General features: G+C 34.1%; 1 protein-coding gene across 1 annotated transcript; it reads left to right on the top strand.

Moving 5' to 3' along the window:
* The first annotated feature begins 4,659 nt into the window (after positions 1-4,659).
* Positions 4,660-11,537, top strand: LOC108906822 (cullin-associated NEDD8-dissociated protein 1). Its single transcript, XM_018710224.2, has 14 exons — positions 4,660-5,146; positions 5,199-5,368; positions 5,421-5,634; positions 5,889-6,181; positions 6,243-6,405; positions 6,458-6,719; positions 6,993-7,769; positions 7,876-8,196; positions 8,247-8,553; positions 9,243-9,441; positions 9,505-9,951; positions 10,624-10,867; positions 10,921-11,067; positions 11,252-11,537. The coding sequence occupies exons 1-14, from the start codon at positions 5,105-5,107 to the stop codon at positions 11,380-11,382; spliced, it is 3,717 nt and encodes a 1,238-aa protein (XP_018565740.1). The 5' UTR covers positions 4,660-5,104; the 3' UTR covers positions 11,383-11,537.
* Positions 11,538-18,083: the final 6,546 nt, after the last annotated feature.

Below are 18,083 nucleotides of genomic sequence, written 5' to 3'. Positions count from 1 at the left end.
TTAATAAATATGTAATAATTCTATGTAATATTTTTTAAAAGTTGGCAACGAGGTCATTCTTTTTCTGGTGGGAATTGGAAAAGAAGAGACGACTCTTTTACCCGTTTGTACTCCCGGAGAGATTTTCAAAATTTAGCTGCTAATTAGGATAAAGGTGAGAAAACTAACGTGATATCTCATTTCATTAAACTTTAAACTTATCATTTTATATAGAAATATCCATTTTCTTTACTGTTTTTTCAAATTCCTGAACAGTTAAAAGACATGGCTGTCTGTACCTTCAGTGAAGCACAGGAGTCTACTAAATTTCAATGATTTTGCTTTAAATATAACTTTTCAAAAATGTTCAGTTTATGACAAATATTTTTATTAACTGTTTCCTCATTTAAATATCCTTTTTAAGTTACGAACAATGTTTTATTACTTTCAGACCTTATTGGCCCTAGAGCAAACATTTTTCTAAAACCCTTTGATGGAAACTATAGATTTTAGGTTAAAAATGAATCCTGCTAATTTCAACACCGTCCCATGCGGCCAAGCATCGTTGCCCCAAAAGCATGCCTACGACGAAGATGCCTTTCTCATGGAGCTCGAGAGAACCAGGAAGGAGGGGCTTTATTCCTCCCCTCTCCACATAGAAAACAGTGGCATCCTTAGCCTTAATTTAGATTTGTTCAAGCATTATGTAAGTAGCGTCTTTATATCATGTATGTATAGCTATACCTCTTTAATTCAACATGTTAGTTCTCAAGAAATATAACCCTAGATGTTTCTTTTGAGACTTTTAAAATATGAATATTATAATTATACTCAACTAAACTGAGTCAGTAATATAGGCATGTTGTTTAAAAGCGTTTCTGAAGACTTTTAATTACTCAAATATTACATCGATTGATATACTGGTACCAAATTTTTATGTGTTGCATTCAAATGTCAATTTTTTGTTTAATATTGTATTTGTTAGTGTTTGTAGACTGTAACTTTTAAGTACAGCAAGAAAAAATGCTCTCAAATTTTTTCGAAATGATATTCTAAACCTCATTTTTATAAAAGCTCCTATTCTTGCGAAGATATTGATTGGGCAGCAGGGAACGATGCATTTTTTAACATAGTTCCTGACTAAAATAGATTATAATAACATTACAAAATTTTATATTATTTCTATATCAACACTTCAAGTATAAATATTTACTAAAAGATGGCCTGCTAATTTTTTAAAGAATTTCTCCAAAATATCTGCAAAACATTGGCTATATATTGCAACATGCAAATTTCTTTGTGCTCTTGACAAATTTTGAGCATACAGACAGATCTTGGATTTCAAACTATGCAATCTCAGACAAATCTCCCCTACAAAGTAAGATAATACAGAAAATATCAATGTAGTTCTTGTTGTCTAAAATTATTGCTTGAAAAATATATTTTAAAAAGCAGGCATATAACAAAATTGAAAAAACTGATATTTAATATTAAATAAAATACTCTGCATTTTAGCTAATTTAGTGAAATGTCGAATTCATCTCTTTGTATTTTCCATCCTTTTCCATCACTGTTGCCAATATGTGAGGAATTTGTCAAATTGTGAGAATTTGTAAGTTTGTACCTATGTAGTTCGAACTTATGAGGGATTTTGAGGAGTATCAAAGGTGTTGTCAACAACATTTTGTGCTATTGTATTACTGTGAAATTCAGTTTATATCTTCTTAGATCAAGTTACTAGATATGAATGGGGATTTTGTCCATATTGACCTAAAATATTCTGTTACAACATTGGCAACACTGTTTCTGATACTTAACTTATCTACCTGTGGCTTCTTGCGTGTGAATCACGATACTAGTGGCCAAATAATAACCGTGTTACTATAATCTAGTAAAATTATGACAATTAAGTGAGCCGGATTTTTGAATTTTGAAATATACGTAGATACAATCGACTAATTTTAACATGGATCCTCTTGACAATATAGACTATTTGGGACTGGTAAATGTTTAAGAACAAATTTGGCAATACCTAAGGATGATACCCATGTTTTTTTCTTTAAAAAATATAAAGTGCGATATTGTTAAATTTCCTAATTTGTATACGAAATACTGATATGCCGTACTGGTTACTCAGGTACTTCAGTCTTGTTTAAATATTAATACTACAACTTATTTTTGCAAATCAAAAAATATTTTTTGGTTTGGAAACATTTATTTTAGGTGATTCTAATAAATACTTTTGTGTGTAAATATATACAATTTTCTATGTAGAAACATGGGCGTAGCTAGGGGGGGAGATTTCTGGGGTGGGCCGTGCACACCCCAGAAAGCCCGGAGCCCACCCCGGAAAAAATCTAATATCGTCTATCATATCGGCACATCGGTAAGTCATTGACTGCGTGACCTTTTTTTTCGGAACATTTGCACAGGACATAGCTAATACAACATGAAACATCGCCTTACTGTTAAAAATCACCGCCATTTGAAATATTTGCAATTATTCAATTTTCCTGACTGAAAATATACTTCCTCTTTGAATTTCATTTAAAAAAATAAATACATTTAAAAGGCAAAATAATCTTGTCTTTTGGATAATTTTTTAAAAATATTTTTATTGCTCCGAGGGCATTTTAATTTTGATAAAAAAAAACTTTAGAGTGTAATAAAGCAGCACATCAAATTTCATTAAAATCGGTTCGATAGTTTTCGCAAAATAATTTTTCGAAAAATTCGAATTTTCAAAATGTTGCACAGCCTCAAATAAAGCATCTAGATACTTGAAAATTTTTTCACAGAAAAGACCGCTCAACCTTTCAAATGGTTTTTGAAAAATTGAATCCAATTGAATCGGTTGATTAGGACGACTATGGTAAATATTTAAAGTTAACTCTTTTTTTTAATTTTTAAACAATTAGAATACATTTATCAATTTGCAATTTAGTTTTTTTCAAAGATTATAATTTTAAAGTGCTCGGAAAGATGCTTCTTTTTTTTTAAAAAAGTTAAATTCCGTTAATTGGTTCTCGAGATATAAGCGGTCAAAGTTTATCGGCATATACCGTTAATCTATAAACAATTTAGCAACAATCTTTGATCCAGTGGCTTCGTTTTACCGAGTTTTAAGCTGGAAAAAATTTTCATATCCATAAGTTATCGGCAACATATATAAATCAGCGGAAAAGCTGTCGCTCGCACGCGCGAAAAGTGACTTAAAACACGAAAAGTAGGGGAGGGGGCTTTCGCTCCGACATTGAATTCGGAGGTTCAAAATGCAAAGGTACGAAAAAAATTGCATTATCGGCTTCTAGTGGACCAATTTCGATCTTTTTTTTTAATCCGATGTCTCGCGAGCCGAGGAATTCGAATATCGTAATGCCAACTGTCTAATTTGCACATATTTTGTTATAAACACAGTTTATTATTTATGCATTAAATATACTACATATTTTACCCTACGCTATTGCAGTTTTTTAATGAAAAAATTTGTTTACGCATATATTACAAAACTATTTCAATCATATGAATGTATTTAGTTACAATTATTACAATTATTTAAATAATTTTTGTTTAAACAAATTAATTTTTTTTTTATTTGGAAATAATTTTTTTTGTTAAATACAGGTAAAATTAAGAAAAAATAGTGCTTTAAAATTATAATTTTTGAAAAAAAATAAATGCAAATTGATAAATGTAATCTAATCGTTTAAAAATAAAAAAAAGAGTGTTAACTATAAAAATTTACTGTGACCGTCCTAATCAACCGATTTCAATTTTTCAAAAACCATTTGAAGGGTTGAGCGGTCTTTTCTATGTGAAAAAATTTTCAAGTATCTAGATGCTTTATTTGAGGCTGTGCAACATTTTGCAAATTCGAAAAAATTTTCTCAGTTTGTTTAAAAAAATTATTTTGCGAAAACTATCGAACCGATTTTAATGAAATTTGGTGTGTTGTTTTATTATAAAATAGGATTTTTTGAAATTTTTTAAACATTTTTGCAATTTTGAAAATGTTCCGGACCTCGCCCAGATCTAGGGATCTACACTTTTATTATGTAAGTTGTACTGAAGGTAATCAAAACAGATCCGCCCCTGGTCTAATATTTCAGTGCTACTTTGTGATAGGTGGCTTTATTTATTAAACTAAGACTTGCCAACGTTAAAGTAAAAAAAATACATTTTTTATTAAAAATGTGGGATTAATAAACTTTTTAATTTCAGTACAGTGAAACAGTAATTACTTCATTATTGGATTTTTAATTTTAATCATATTATTTCAGACACTAGTTGTTTTTCACGTAATGTGTAAAATAAAAATTCTAGGTAAAAAGTATACCTAGATATAAATAAACATACTACGCAACAAATTGAAATTAGGTTCAAAATGCCTGTAGTGTTAGATATACAGGGTGGATTAGGTTGTATAAAGGTTGGATTTTAACATAAACAATTTCCTTAATCGACGCAGGATGTACCTACACATGATATTTTAATAAATAAAATCTGACTTAATTCAGTATTTTAGTACAGTTATTTCGTTGGAAAATTAAAATATGATCCTTCGAATTTCAAAAATGGCGGCCATAAATGGAGGTTGCGTTCCGTTTCGTAGATATAGTGCGTTTCATATTAGTAAGGTGACAATAAAAATAATTATTTTATTGCGTCTTATATTTTTTTAGTTTTAAGCGTGTTTGGCTGGGCTCGGAGATTGTATTAACATAAATTCGTTTGTATATAATTGACGATTTTGAACCGGCAAAAAATGCGATTGCATATCGAGAGCAGTTGGCAATGATATGGAATAAAGTGAATTTAGTATACTTTTACATGTTGTAAGAACGAGAATTAAAATATATACATTATCACGCCGAGTTTTGTAAATATTTCATCTTGCTAAGGAAATACTAGAGGGTGTAACTATAAATACAGTGGATATGTAAATATATGATGATTATCTCCATCTCCAATTAACCTACAAAATTATGAAGTGTACATAGTTTTTATTTAATTGCTTATTGAATGTATACACCTTATATTGATTTCTGTGATTAATTTTAATTAATTGTAATTTTTATTGTTTATTAAAATTTTTATTGTCGATTGTACTCTAAAAACAATAATCATGGCAAGTGTTTCTTATCAAATTGCAAATTTGCTCGAAAAGGTTAGTACGGGATGATTCGTCATTCGCACAGGTTAACACTGTCTCCTTTCAGATGACTTCATCGGACAAAGATTTCCGGTTTATGGCAACTAACGATTTAATGACCGAACTACAGAAGGACAGTATCAAACTCGATGATGACTCTGAAAGAAAAGTTGTACGAATGCTACTTAAACTGCTTGAAGACAAGAATGGCGAAGTTCAGAATTTAGCTGTGAAATGGTAATGGTATTATAAAAATCAGCTCATAGTGCTTCATTCATATTTTTTGCAGCTTGGGACCCCTTGTTAATAAAGTTAAGGAATATCAGGTGGAGACAATCGTCGAGTCTCTCTGTGCTAACATGGTATCAGACAAAGAACAGTTACGAGATATATCCAGCATTGGCCTTAAGACGGTTATAGCAGAGTTACCTCAGGCTCCTGGCGGACTGTCTGGGAACATCTGCAAAAGAATCACTGGACGCTTGACCACGGCTATAGAAAGAGTAAGTCAGTTTTTCTTATGCAAACCTTACTCTCATAGAAAAGTGATATTTTAATAGTGTACTTGTGCCAAGACATTAAAAATGGCATTGTCATCCCATTACTCATAACCATAAATCTGCACAAAAGGGGTTTTACTTAGTGCGTATCGAAGCAAATTTTCTTGAGATGTTAATTTTTATGGAATAGACAGCGATCACAAAGCGGCTAATAATAAACACCTTAATTATCGGGCATTCTATTTGTTCTTTTGCAGCAAGAAGATGTTTCTGTGCAACTTGAAGCCCTCGACATCATCACAGACTTGCTGTTACGATTTGGGCCAGTGTTGCAGGCTTTCCACGGTTCTATCCTAGCGGCTCTGTTGCCGCAGCTATGCTCACAGAGGCAGGCTGTAAGGAAACGTACCATCAGCGCTTGCAGTAACCTAGTCCTATCGTGTAACAACACACTTTACACGAAACTGATCGATCACTTATTCGATGGCTTATGCTCCGACAAGAACAACTCCCAAATCAGGACTTACGTTCAGTGTATTGCTGCGGTATGGTAAGGGACGATTTTGCTACGGACCGTCTCGGGTTACTTTCATATACGCATTTCTTTTCAGTCGGCAGTCGGGGCACAAATTCGGGGAGCACATCGAGAAATTCGTGCCTCTCATTCTGCAGTGTAGCCAGGTGGATGATGACGAGTTGAGAGAATTCTGTTTGCAAGCGTTCGAAAGCTTCATTAATCGATGCCCTAAGGAAATCACGCCCAATATTCCATCTGTGAGTTATTTATTAATAGTTTCGATTACCTCTATTGTATATTTATTTTTAGATAACTGACCTGTGTCTGAAGTACATGACATACGATCCCAATTACAACTATGATGAGGATGAGAGCGCAAACAGCCAGACGGACGGTTACGATGAGGACGAAGAGGAGGAGGAGAACGACGAGTACAGCGATGACGACGATATGAGTTGGAAAGTACGAAGGTCTGCCGCCAAATGTCTCGAAGCGATCATATCCACGCGTCATGAGCTCCTTCCCGAATTCTATAAAGTACTGTCACCAGCTTTGATCGCCCGGTTCAAAGGTATGTTGAAATTTTGCGATGTTATATATTTTGTCTTTTTTTTTTCTTAAATAAAATCAATCGACAAATATATTTTTTTTTACTCTATCTATTAATGCGGCTTATATAAAAATTATTATTATTTTTTTTATGAACATATTTATAGCTTGTGGATTAATTTGTTGCTATGTAGGGCAACATTATTTCGTGTATAAATTAAAGATAGATATTTTATTTCTTTAAAATATCAAGGGTCTATGTAGCGAGAGAAATATCACAATTTTACAATTCCAGAACGAGAGGAAAATGTCAAATCCGACATATTCCACGCTTACATCGCCTTACTTAAACAGACTAGATCTACGGTAAATGTGAATATGGACCCGAACGCTATGGTGATGGACGATGAAGAGGAGACCCCGATGACTTTGCTTCAACAACAGATTGAGTTGCTCGTGAAAGGAGTTCAAGGACAGATGCGAGAGAAAAGCATGAAAACGAGACAGGATTGCTTCCAATTATTAAAAGAAGTATGTATGGTGTTGCCGGGAGCATTAAGTGTCCATATTGGAGATTTAATACCGGGAATTTTGTATTCCCTGAGCGAAAAGAACGCTAGTAGTAATATGAAAATAGATGCTTTGTCGTTTATTTACTGCTTGCTGACCAGCCATCAGCCGCAAGTTTTCCACCCGCATATAAGTATATTGCTTCCACCCGTGACCAACGCTGTTGGTGACAATTTCTATAAGATAACCGCGGAGGCTTTAAATGTTTTGCAAGTACTGGTTAAGGTCATCAGGCCTTTGAATATAAACTCCGGATTTGATTTCACCCCCTTTACCAAAGATATCTACAGCTGCACGTTAGTTAGACTTAGAACGGCCGACATTGACCAGGAAGTCAAGGAAAAAGCTATTTCTACCATGGGGCAGGTTGTCTGCAACCTGGGCGACCATCTGAAAAGCGAATTACCATTCTGCTTGCCCCTGTTCTTGGATAGATTAAGGAATGAGATAACTAGACTGACTACGGTTAAGGCTCTTACGAAAATAGCCGGATCACCATTAGGTAAGTCATTATTTGTTATAAAATTCTATAAAACTTCTTTTAATAACACATTTGCTTGTAATTAAATTTGCCCCAATAATTTACTTAGTAAGTGAATTATTCGCAGGTATTGAGCTGCCTATTTTACCAGAAGCGATGCCCATCTTGGGGCTGTTTCTCCGCAAGAATCAACGTGCCCTTAAACTTAGCACTCTCCAGTTAATCGACTGCTTAATCAAGAATTACCACGATGATTTGAACGTGGTACTGCTGCAACCGATCATCGTCGAGGTACCACCACTGCTAGACGAATCTGATCTACACATTGCACAGTGGACGTTAATCATTCTCAAGTCGGTGGCACTTCACCATCCAAGAGCCCTTCAAGATATCAATAATACCATTATGCCCCAGGTTCTCCTTCTAGTCAAGTCTCCGTTGCTGCAAGGTACGGAATTTTTTACGAAACGAGAATTTTTTTTAACGAATTCTGTTTAGGTACCGCTCTCCAGTCGATGTTGGACTTTTTCAAGTCGCTCGTCAAATGCAACTTGCCAGGACTGAACTACGACTCCCTTCTAAGACTTCTCCTCATGCCAATATCAAATCTTGCTACGTGCCAAACGGCTACTCTGCACAAACAGGCCTTCTACTCCCTAGCTAAATGCGTGGCGGCCATCACGGTCACTTGCCACGCTCACGCTTTGCCCGTGGTACCTCAGTTCATTAACGAGATACAGACTGCCTCGACTGATTCTCAACAAATTTTCGCCCTGTTGGTTGTTGGGGAGATCGGTAGAGAAATGTAAGTTACTTACTATACCGGGTGTCCGGAAACTAAACCGACAAATAAAAACAGCAAATTCTAGGAATAATTTCATATCGCTTTGAGATAAATTGTCTTATCCAAAAATGCTTCCAAACGGAGGTAGGGCTCTTTGAAGATGAGCCCTTTTTTCATTATTTTCTTTTTTAATTGTTGATCATTGTTTATCTAGGTTAGAGTTAGCTCTTATACGGGCAACTTTTGCCAACTACTAAATATTAGAAAGAATTTGAAATTTCAAAAAATTCAATATGGTATTTCTATAGGATTAAATCGGGACTTCCAAATTCCATCATTATATCCAATATGTCGTAGAAAGCAATGTCGTTACATCACAACCAATTTTCACTGTATATAATGAAAAATATCAGCTGACCCTCCCAAATGTGACGCATATGGGTACAATTAAAATACCATTTTTACATCAAAAGGCTGTCCGTATAAGAGTTAACACATAACCTAAGTTTGACACTTCTAGATAAACAGTGATCTGAAGAATTAAATAAAAACAATGTCAAAGGGCTCATTTTCAAAGAGCCCTACCTGCCTCAGGAAGTATTTTTGATAAGACGATTTATGTCAAATCGATATGAATTAATTCCTTTGTCTTTTTAATTGCTGGAGAGGGTGTATAGGACTTGTACAAGCTATATTTTTTACTGTTGCAGAGATCTAACGTCAGTTCCTAACCTGAAACAAGTTATACTAAACTCATTTTCCGTTGTGTCCGAAGAAGTTAAGTCCGCGGCTAGTTATGCTCTCGGTAGCATTTGTATTGGAAACCTGCAGCAGTATCTACCGTTTATCTTGAAAGAAAGCCAAGACCAACCTAAAAGGCAATATCTCCTATTACATTCGCTGAAAGAGGTAAGTACTGCATAAATTGTTTTCTTCGTAAACTACCTTGAACACCTATTTTGCGATTTACAGGTTATCACATGTTTGTCGTATACAGCCGAAGGCATCCAGCAGCTTTTGCCGTTTGTGCCTGCGATATGGCAACAGCTGTATCGTCACTGCGAGTGTGTTGAAGAGGGAACGCGCAACGTCGTAGCGGAATGTCTAGGAAAACTGACGTTAATCGATCCCGCTAACTTACTGCCCAAGCTGAAACGATCATTAAATTCTCCCTCGCCACTCATGAGAACCACTGTGGTTACAGCGGTCAAATTCACCATTTCCGATCAGCCTGCCTTGATCGATCCACTGTTAAGGCAATGCATCGGTGAATTTTTGAACACATTGCAAGACCCAGACCTCAACGTCAGACGCGTCGCTTTGGTGGCTTTCAACTCCGCCGCGCATAACAAACCGTCTCTGATTCGAGATCTTCTCGACACAATTCTACCACAACTTTATGGAGAAACTATCATTAAGGTAAGGTTCTTGAACAATATTTAAAATTATTTTTTTCTTATAAATTCAGTTCATTTTTTCCCTATAAATTAAAAAAAATCAACCACACATCACAACCATTAATTTCTTCAAGTCGCATTTAATTATTTTTGGAAACCTGCTTGTAGCCTTTCTCTAATGAAAAGTGACAGTATTATATTTTATATTGAGATGTAACTTATAAAATAATATAAATTAATGTGTTGTTCAACTTGTATGCTGCTGGGCACTCATTTGTAAAACTGATCAATTCTCAAATTTACCATTTTTACAGGAATCTGTAAATTTTAAGGTTATGTGTATTTACAAGTATTGTCTGAAATTAAAAGCAAAGTAAATATAAATTAGTAGAAATGCGTTTTTAGTGTTTATTCGAAAAATAATCAAGCGCACATAATAAGCGATCAATTTACGAATGGCTGGGAACGTTAAAAATTGATAAAAAATCAGAAAGTTATGTTTTTAGGTTCTTTATCTTAATCGACCCGTGTCGAATTTAGAATAATGGTATTGTTTTTATTCCGGTGATTAAATTATACGAGTTAAAATTATTGTACATTGATACGTAATAGTTAAAAAAGTGTTGTACTCTTTAAAAAAGAAAAGCATGAATTAAATAATCTCACATTTGCGTTTATCTGTTAACTATTTTAGAGAGATCTGATTAGAGAGGTGGAAATGGGACCATTCAAGCACACGGTCGACGATGGACTCGATATAAGAAAGGCCGCTTACGAGTGCATGTATACACTCCTTGATTCTTGTCTAGATAAAGTCGATATATTCGAATTCATCAACCACGTCGAAACGGGACTGAAAGATCATTATGACATCAAGATGCTGACGTATCTAATGGTTGCTAGATTATCTCAAATATGCCCAGGCGCAGTCTTCCAGAGTAAGTTGCTCTAACGATGTTTTTAAACGGATATTTACCGGATGTATTTTTAGTGCTGGACAAACTGGTGGAACCTTTACGAGCTACATTGACAATGAAAGTAAAGGCCAATTCGGTAAAACAGGAGTACGAGAAGCAAGACGAACTGAAGAGGTCTGCGATGAGGGCCGTAGCGGCGCTACTCAGCATACCTGATGCAGGTACGAATGCAATTTAATATAAAAAATAATAAATGGTAATAATATCCACAGACAGAAGAAACCAATCACATAAGTTATTTTGAGGTTATGTTTAAAACGTACATTGAATATTCTTAAAAATTTGTTACTTTAACGGTTGTTATGAACATTATCTACAACGGATGACTAATTTATTTGATTTTAGATAAAAATCCGCACCTAAACGAATTCGTGAGCCAGATCAAGAACTCTATAGACTTAGCACCGATCTTTGAATCTGTTCAAAAGGATTCGTCTACATCCCACAGCGATTGTTTCCTCATGGATCAGAGCTAAATATGTATCTGGTCGTTTCATTATTTGTCATAGGATATTATAATAAATTACATTGCTGAAACTTACTGTGCAGTATAGTACATAAATAACTGTTCTTTTACATTGTTCATACATTTCAATCAATATACCGTTTACTTTCATTTCATTCATTAAAATGTTTGCTTTATTTCAACGCCCATTCCTTGAAGACGAAGTTTCTTAATGACAGACGTCACGCAAAGCCTCGAAGAAAGAAATGAAGTTCTTAAAACGTTCACTGCCAGTGGACGCTTATAAAAGCCTACGCGTCTTGCGCTCAATTTTAGATAATTGCAGAACACCAGCATAAATGTGACTGGGATCTAGGTGGCATGAGGGTGAAATGCATCGGCAGTGAACGTGTTAACGACATGTGACGTAAAGACAATGTTTTTATATCGTAAAACATAGACCATACTATGCAAAAACTTAAAATAAAAACTATGACTCACATTTTCCTTTTGTACAGTTCCAGAGCTCTAACAGCAGTCTTTTCACTTAAATAGTTTCACACTACACTATTTGAATATAGTTCAATATTTTTCACAACACTTTTATATAACGAATGAAACACGTTATGAACGACTTAGAAAAAAAAACAAGATGCTAACAGACGCATTTTTTCTGTTTTTACACAAAAAAAATCATAGGTTTGTCTTGCAGCCAACAGCAAAATAAAATTAATGAATACGTTCTTTTCATTATAATATTGTTTCATGAAAATTATAAATATGTGCGGTAATTACAAATTTTCATATTATCCTTAACATTATTTAAAAAATCCCGAAAAAGATTTTGAATCGAGTTAGAATTTATTACTTGGAAACGGTAAAGAGACCTACGCGTGTACAGGTGTCGCTGCACCGGTATTTAATAGACCTACGCGTTTACAGGTGGCGCTGCACGAAATGGTACGTTCGGTAACAGCTTGAAAACGTAACAGTTAGTTCATTATACACGTAATAGACGAATCAAACACAATCATGCCAAGACAATTTCTTTCAAAGGTGATTTATTATATTCAGTATAAACATTGAAGTAACCATAATTTCAAGTTTTAAATCATAATTCTATTTAGATCCATGCAATCTTATGCAAAAGATTGTTATATGATTTACTGAATAACTGGATTAATTTTATTGATTAAGGAAGTGTAAATAAAAAATGTGTTTAACAAAAAAAAAAGTTACTATTATAATATTGAAATATGATTTCTTGTATATTTCTATATTATTATTCTTTTAGAATTGAATGAGTTATGATACGTGCATGATACAATTCTAACGGTTCATTATGCACGTAATACAGATGTCTTCTTTTGCACGAAATGATTAAATCAAACATTATTTAAAAAGATAGTTTCTTTCGAAGGTGTTATTTATATTCAATGCAGTGTACATGAATGGATTCATGAATTTAGTTTCCGATCTTGACTCTTTTAAATCCAATCATTCTTATATAAAAACAAAGAGAATAGGTGTATTGAAGAAGATTGTTAAATGTTTTACTGAATATTTTACAGTTATTAATTTTATTAATTTAACAAAAAAAATATTTATGTTTTTGCATATTTTTATATTACTAATTATCTGTAAGAGCTATAGTTATAGTTGTGATTACTATGAATAATACAAATTCAAATTAATTATTAAATTATTTGTAAATAATACTTTTTTAAACAGAAAATTCAAAAGAAATTTATAGTAAAAAACAGCATATAATTTTTTTTCACGCAAAAATAAGATTTTGCGCACTAGTAATCAATAGTGAGTGTTAATTAATTTGAAAAAAGAGGCCTGTGTACCGATGAATGAAAATCGTTTTTTGCACATTTCCAGGGGCATGCTGTGCAGTAATAAATGTCCCTCCGAATGTCAAAAATAGACCAATAAAAATCTTAAAACGGGGTAGCCGCTCGATTTTATACGTGCAATTTTGTTGGCGATCAAAGTCCACATATCATCCACAGTGGTTGTCGCTGTAAATTGATGTGCGGACTTTTATTTTATGAAAATACAGATATGTGGACATATTTCGTGCCCTCATATATTAGACGTGTTTTTTGAGTTATAATATGAGCGTCAGCTGGGCCCGAACGGCAAGAAGGGACGCACTGCAGGAAGGGATAGCTACAAAGGGACAGCGGATTTAACATAACTATATCTGATTTATTATTAGTTTAGATAATGGGGCTTAATGTCTCCTTTTTATTAATGGTCGAATCACGAACACTTGCGCCCCGCGCGACTGTCAATATGGCACTAATTATGCCGAAGGATTATTAAATAAAAATCAGAAGCTGGATATTATACACATACAAATGAAAATAGGTTAAAAAATATGAAATTTTTGTTTTTTTCATTACAACCTCATTTGCGCCACTAAGAGAAAAACTCAAATCAAAGCTTTTTAAATACTTTAGTCCATTGCAATGGCAATATGCGTGAGTCAGCATCGTTGCTTACACATTTTTATGAGCAATTATTTCAATGTTGCCAGATTCATCCACAGACATAAACAAGGTTTATAGCTGGAATCTGTTATAAAAGAATACGTTGTTTCTAATTAAAAATACCGCGTAAAATGGTGATTAGAAATTGGCAGCAGCAATTTAGCAGAAATTAATGTCAGTGAGCACTGTTTTATAAATTAAAAAAGTTATATCGGTATTTCGTTTCGTCGATTAATGTTGACCGTTTGATTTTTGTCTGCCTAGCGCTTTGTTGTTTATATCACGTCATATCAACATGAAAAAACAATTAAACAAACAACGATAACAAAAATATGCGTTATTCAAAGTTTTCAAGGGGTATATCGTTCCGTATACAGCGATACAGTGAATATTATGCAGAATTAGTTTTTGCGATTTAATTTCGCAACACCCCTGCTCGCATGGGGCTAACCAAAAGGCACCCAAATGAAGTGCGAGATGCCGCGCGGTATACATATGGCCAGTTTGGCGACCCCCCTTTCTAAAACGTCCTGCTGACATTCTCTCGCTCGTCTCATTTATATACGAGGGTTATTAAACGATCATCAATTTCAATTTGTTGGTTATATCGCTGATGAAGTGGTTCTAATACAATTAAATCATGATTTCATAAAACATCCCGTCGTTTCAGTGCGCCAATCATATCCGAACCGATACAAAGCCAAGAATTAATATTTTACGGGGTGTTTGGAAAAGTACAACAAACTTTGACATTTCATTGGAAATACTAAACATCCAGAAATGTTTCCGGTAACAGCTCTTGAACAAAATAAAATTTAGAGACTTTTTCTGATGCAAATAAAAATTGTTTGGGGTGTGAAAAATCCCAAGCCTGCCCTGTTCGTCCGGTGGGTAATGCGATGCTCGAAGTAAAGCTCCCCAAAACCATATCTAATACAATAAATTCTCAATCACAACTTTAAAACCTAGAGCGATGATATCAAAATACATTTTGTAACCATAAGGGGTGTAGTGTGAAGCTCGTGAGGGATTTGCAGGAAATATCCGTGGATGTGATAGGGCCACGTGCCAGGCGCGTGTAGATAACGCCGAATCGGCCTGTAATGCGATTGTAATGAGAACTGCATGTAGTACACATCTGTTGACTTGCTATTATAATTACCGCAGAACGACGGCGGAGAGTAGGAGCTAACGCGGAAAAATGCCACGGTAATCTCACGAATTCCGAAGGAAAAACTGCTGAATCAGTTCTACTCATCGGCGGAATTTGATGACATAAATTCGTGTCCAGACACAATTAATTAAAGACTGTTGTTCCAAAATGTCATTTTTTTAAAAAATATTTGATGTTTAGGTATACAGGGTGTCCCAGTGTCAGAGTACAAAAATTTACCAGGGGGTAGCCCAGACCAAAATAAGATTAAAGTTCTCATAAAATATTTTTCTGCGTTGCACTCTCATTGAGTTACAGGGTGTTGTTTAGAAAAAAACAATAACAACTTTCCGCAAAAACTCAGAAACCCTTTCAGGGATTTAAGTAATTTTTAGGTGAAGTGTACATCTATCTATTAAAGGTCTTTAAAACTACATGGTGATTATTTCGATCTGACGCTAGGGGCGACCTAGGCCAACTTGTCCTCAAGGTTATGTCTTCATAACTTTTGCATATCCTTGTTTTATGTAATTTCCTATCATATTCCTATTCCTATTCAGATCATAGTTCAACAATGTTTCTATGTAAGATATGTTTAAAATTATGTATTAAGGTGGCCATATTCCTGGTCGAGAAATAGTGAAATTTCTGGCGTTTTTAGGTACTGAAATCTTTAAAAGTAAAACGTGTAGAACAAAAGTAAGCACAAAAATAAAATCCTTGATGTTTTGTTTATTCATTACCATTTAAATTTACTCAAATAAAATAATAACTAAAAAAAGCGTTTGTAAAACATGCGTTTGCTGTTATTCTAACCCCACATTTTAAAAATTATTTTCACGTACTTATAAATAAAAGTAAACAATTTTATATGTACGACTAAGCAAGTAAATGTTATAAGAGTATTTACATGTGGAATTATATATAAAAAAGTTAGTATTTTCGTAGATTTCAGTACCTAAAACCTTGATGGTTTGATCGTTTTTTGCACCTGTTTATTCGTTTTACTGCGGCGTCTTTGAAAATACTCAGGTGGCATGACATAACATTCCTATTATTTGATAAGCTTTAGATTATTCAGTTATTAAATGTTTGAAATTATTTGTCTTTGCGGAAAACGGTATTTAAAGAATATGGGGCCCTTAATATTATTAATTGTGTATATGTGAAAAAATTATGCCGAAATAGTGGAAAGAACAGAAAAATCTAGTTCGAAACTAGCAAAATTAGTTTGTGTAGTAATGTAAAGTAAAATGGGGAAACGAATATCTTTTTGTATCGGCTGTTTTTTACGTGATTAGTCTTTGTCAAGGGTGATAATAGAACATAAGAATACAGAGTTTAGAATTGTACCCACACGTCACAAAATTTCTTTCAATTTAGTTTTATTTGTAGATTTGTCCAATGATTTATTCATTTAATCGATTCCAATAATATTTTATGTGCGTTAAATGAAAAGAGTTTGCATACATTTAGTACCTAGCCCCCAACACAGTAATAGACTGGGTTCAAGCGTCGGGCGAGATGTAAAGGAAAAAATCTGAAATTCAAAGAACGTTTGTTAGTCGTGACTCCCTCTTAAGATGCATGTTCGTTTAGCCCGATTCCGTTTCAATCCCATCCCGGGCGTAATTTTAGTAGGAAAGAAAGTAATCCATCTCATTTGAATGATCTAATCCGCAGAGCGCACGCATTTTTTCTTGCACTCACTCGACGCCCCGGCCCGTAATCCAGACGAGGACGGCGAGCGAAATATGAAAATCGTGAGCTCAAATCTTGAAACGACAAGCACATGTGTCGACACTATTAAATTAAATTTCTTTTCTTTGCGAAAAGAATGGCTCAAATTTCTCAAATTCGAATTATCTACTTTACATTCATTTTAAATTTAGAGAGCGCGTGGAAACTTTCAACGTTTTTAATATTTAATTTTGTTTGATTTACGATTGTAGTCGTGTTCAGGTTCAAATGAACGCATTGGCGTCCGCGGGGGCAAGATCTCGCCTCGAATCACACGGAAATCAAACTAACGTCACGAATTTAAAAATTGCAATGTTTGAAAAACAGTTAGTGTAGTTGACTTTTTATTTAAGATGTCAATTTTTTTTTCATTTAAAAAACTAGTCGAAGTTTTTAACATCACAATTATCAAGTTACTGATAACATAAATACACCCTATTTAAAATTTTAATATTTTGAACAGAAAATCCCTGACCTACTATTTTGTTTTTGTAAAACGAATACTTTAAGAAATGTTATAAATTCATTTAACTGTGATAATATCAAACCGAAAAATCATGGTCCTTTAAGGACTTTACTTCCTTATTTTTTTTTGCTAGAATAAATTACTAAATGCCAGTACTGTTTCCATTTTGTGTTTCTTTTTGTTTATTACTAAGGAGGCGAGTAACAAAAATTTATTATTTTTAAAAATTATATTGCCTTAAAAACTAAGGCGAAACATGCGTGGTTAAAATCTTGGAAACGCCCTTTTAAAAAAATAACATTTCCATTTCCTCTGCAGTTGAAGGAAACTAGTTTTTGTCTTTAAATTTATTATATCACAAAAAAAACAGTGGCTAAGTCCATTAGAGCCCTTTGGTCTAAAATGGCACGAGAAACAGCAGTGCAGTTTAAAAAAAATGTCTCTTTCAACCTGCAGAAAAATTAAAATAATCCGGCCTTAAAAAACGCCCCGTACGCCTATGAAAATGCGCAGGGTAAAATTAATTCCTGGATTATTCGAATGTAAAGAAAAATGCGAGTCTTTAACGTAGCGTCCCGTCGTTTTCGATTCGTACCTTGTATCCGACGTCTATGGTATAATGGGTGGCGGAACATGTGAACCCCTTCCGGTTGGGGAAGCTGGGGGGCAGCACAGAATGGTCATGTGGCAGCAAGCGCTAACTTGATGCTAATGCGAATACGATTGCACAAACCTTGCCATGAATTCTCTTCTAAGAAAATTACTTTTTCATTTTATCTAGCGGTTTTCGTCGATAAACTACGTTCGCTTTACTTTGAATTATTTAAATATAACAAATAGACAGCGATTTACCCGCCCAAACTGACACGTTT

This window comes from Anoplophora glabripennis, unplaced genomic scaffold (genome assembly GCF_000390285.2).
Source record: "Anoplophora glabripennis isolate ALB-LARVAE unplaced genomic scaffold, Agla_2.0 scaffold5, whole genome shotgun sequence".
In the NCBI taxonomy this organism is placed as follows: Eukaryota; Metazoa; Arthropoda; class Insecta; order Coleoptera; family Cerambycidae; genus Anoplophora; species Anoplophora glabripennis.
The sequence above is the reverse complement of the archived record's forward strand: the minus strand, read 5'-3'. Positions and strand labels throughout refer to the sequence as shown.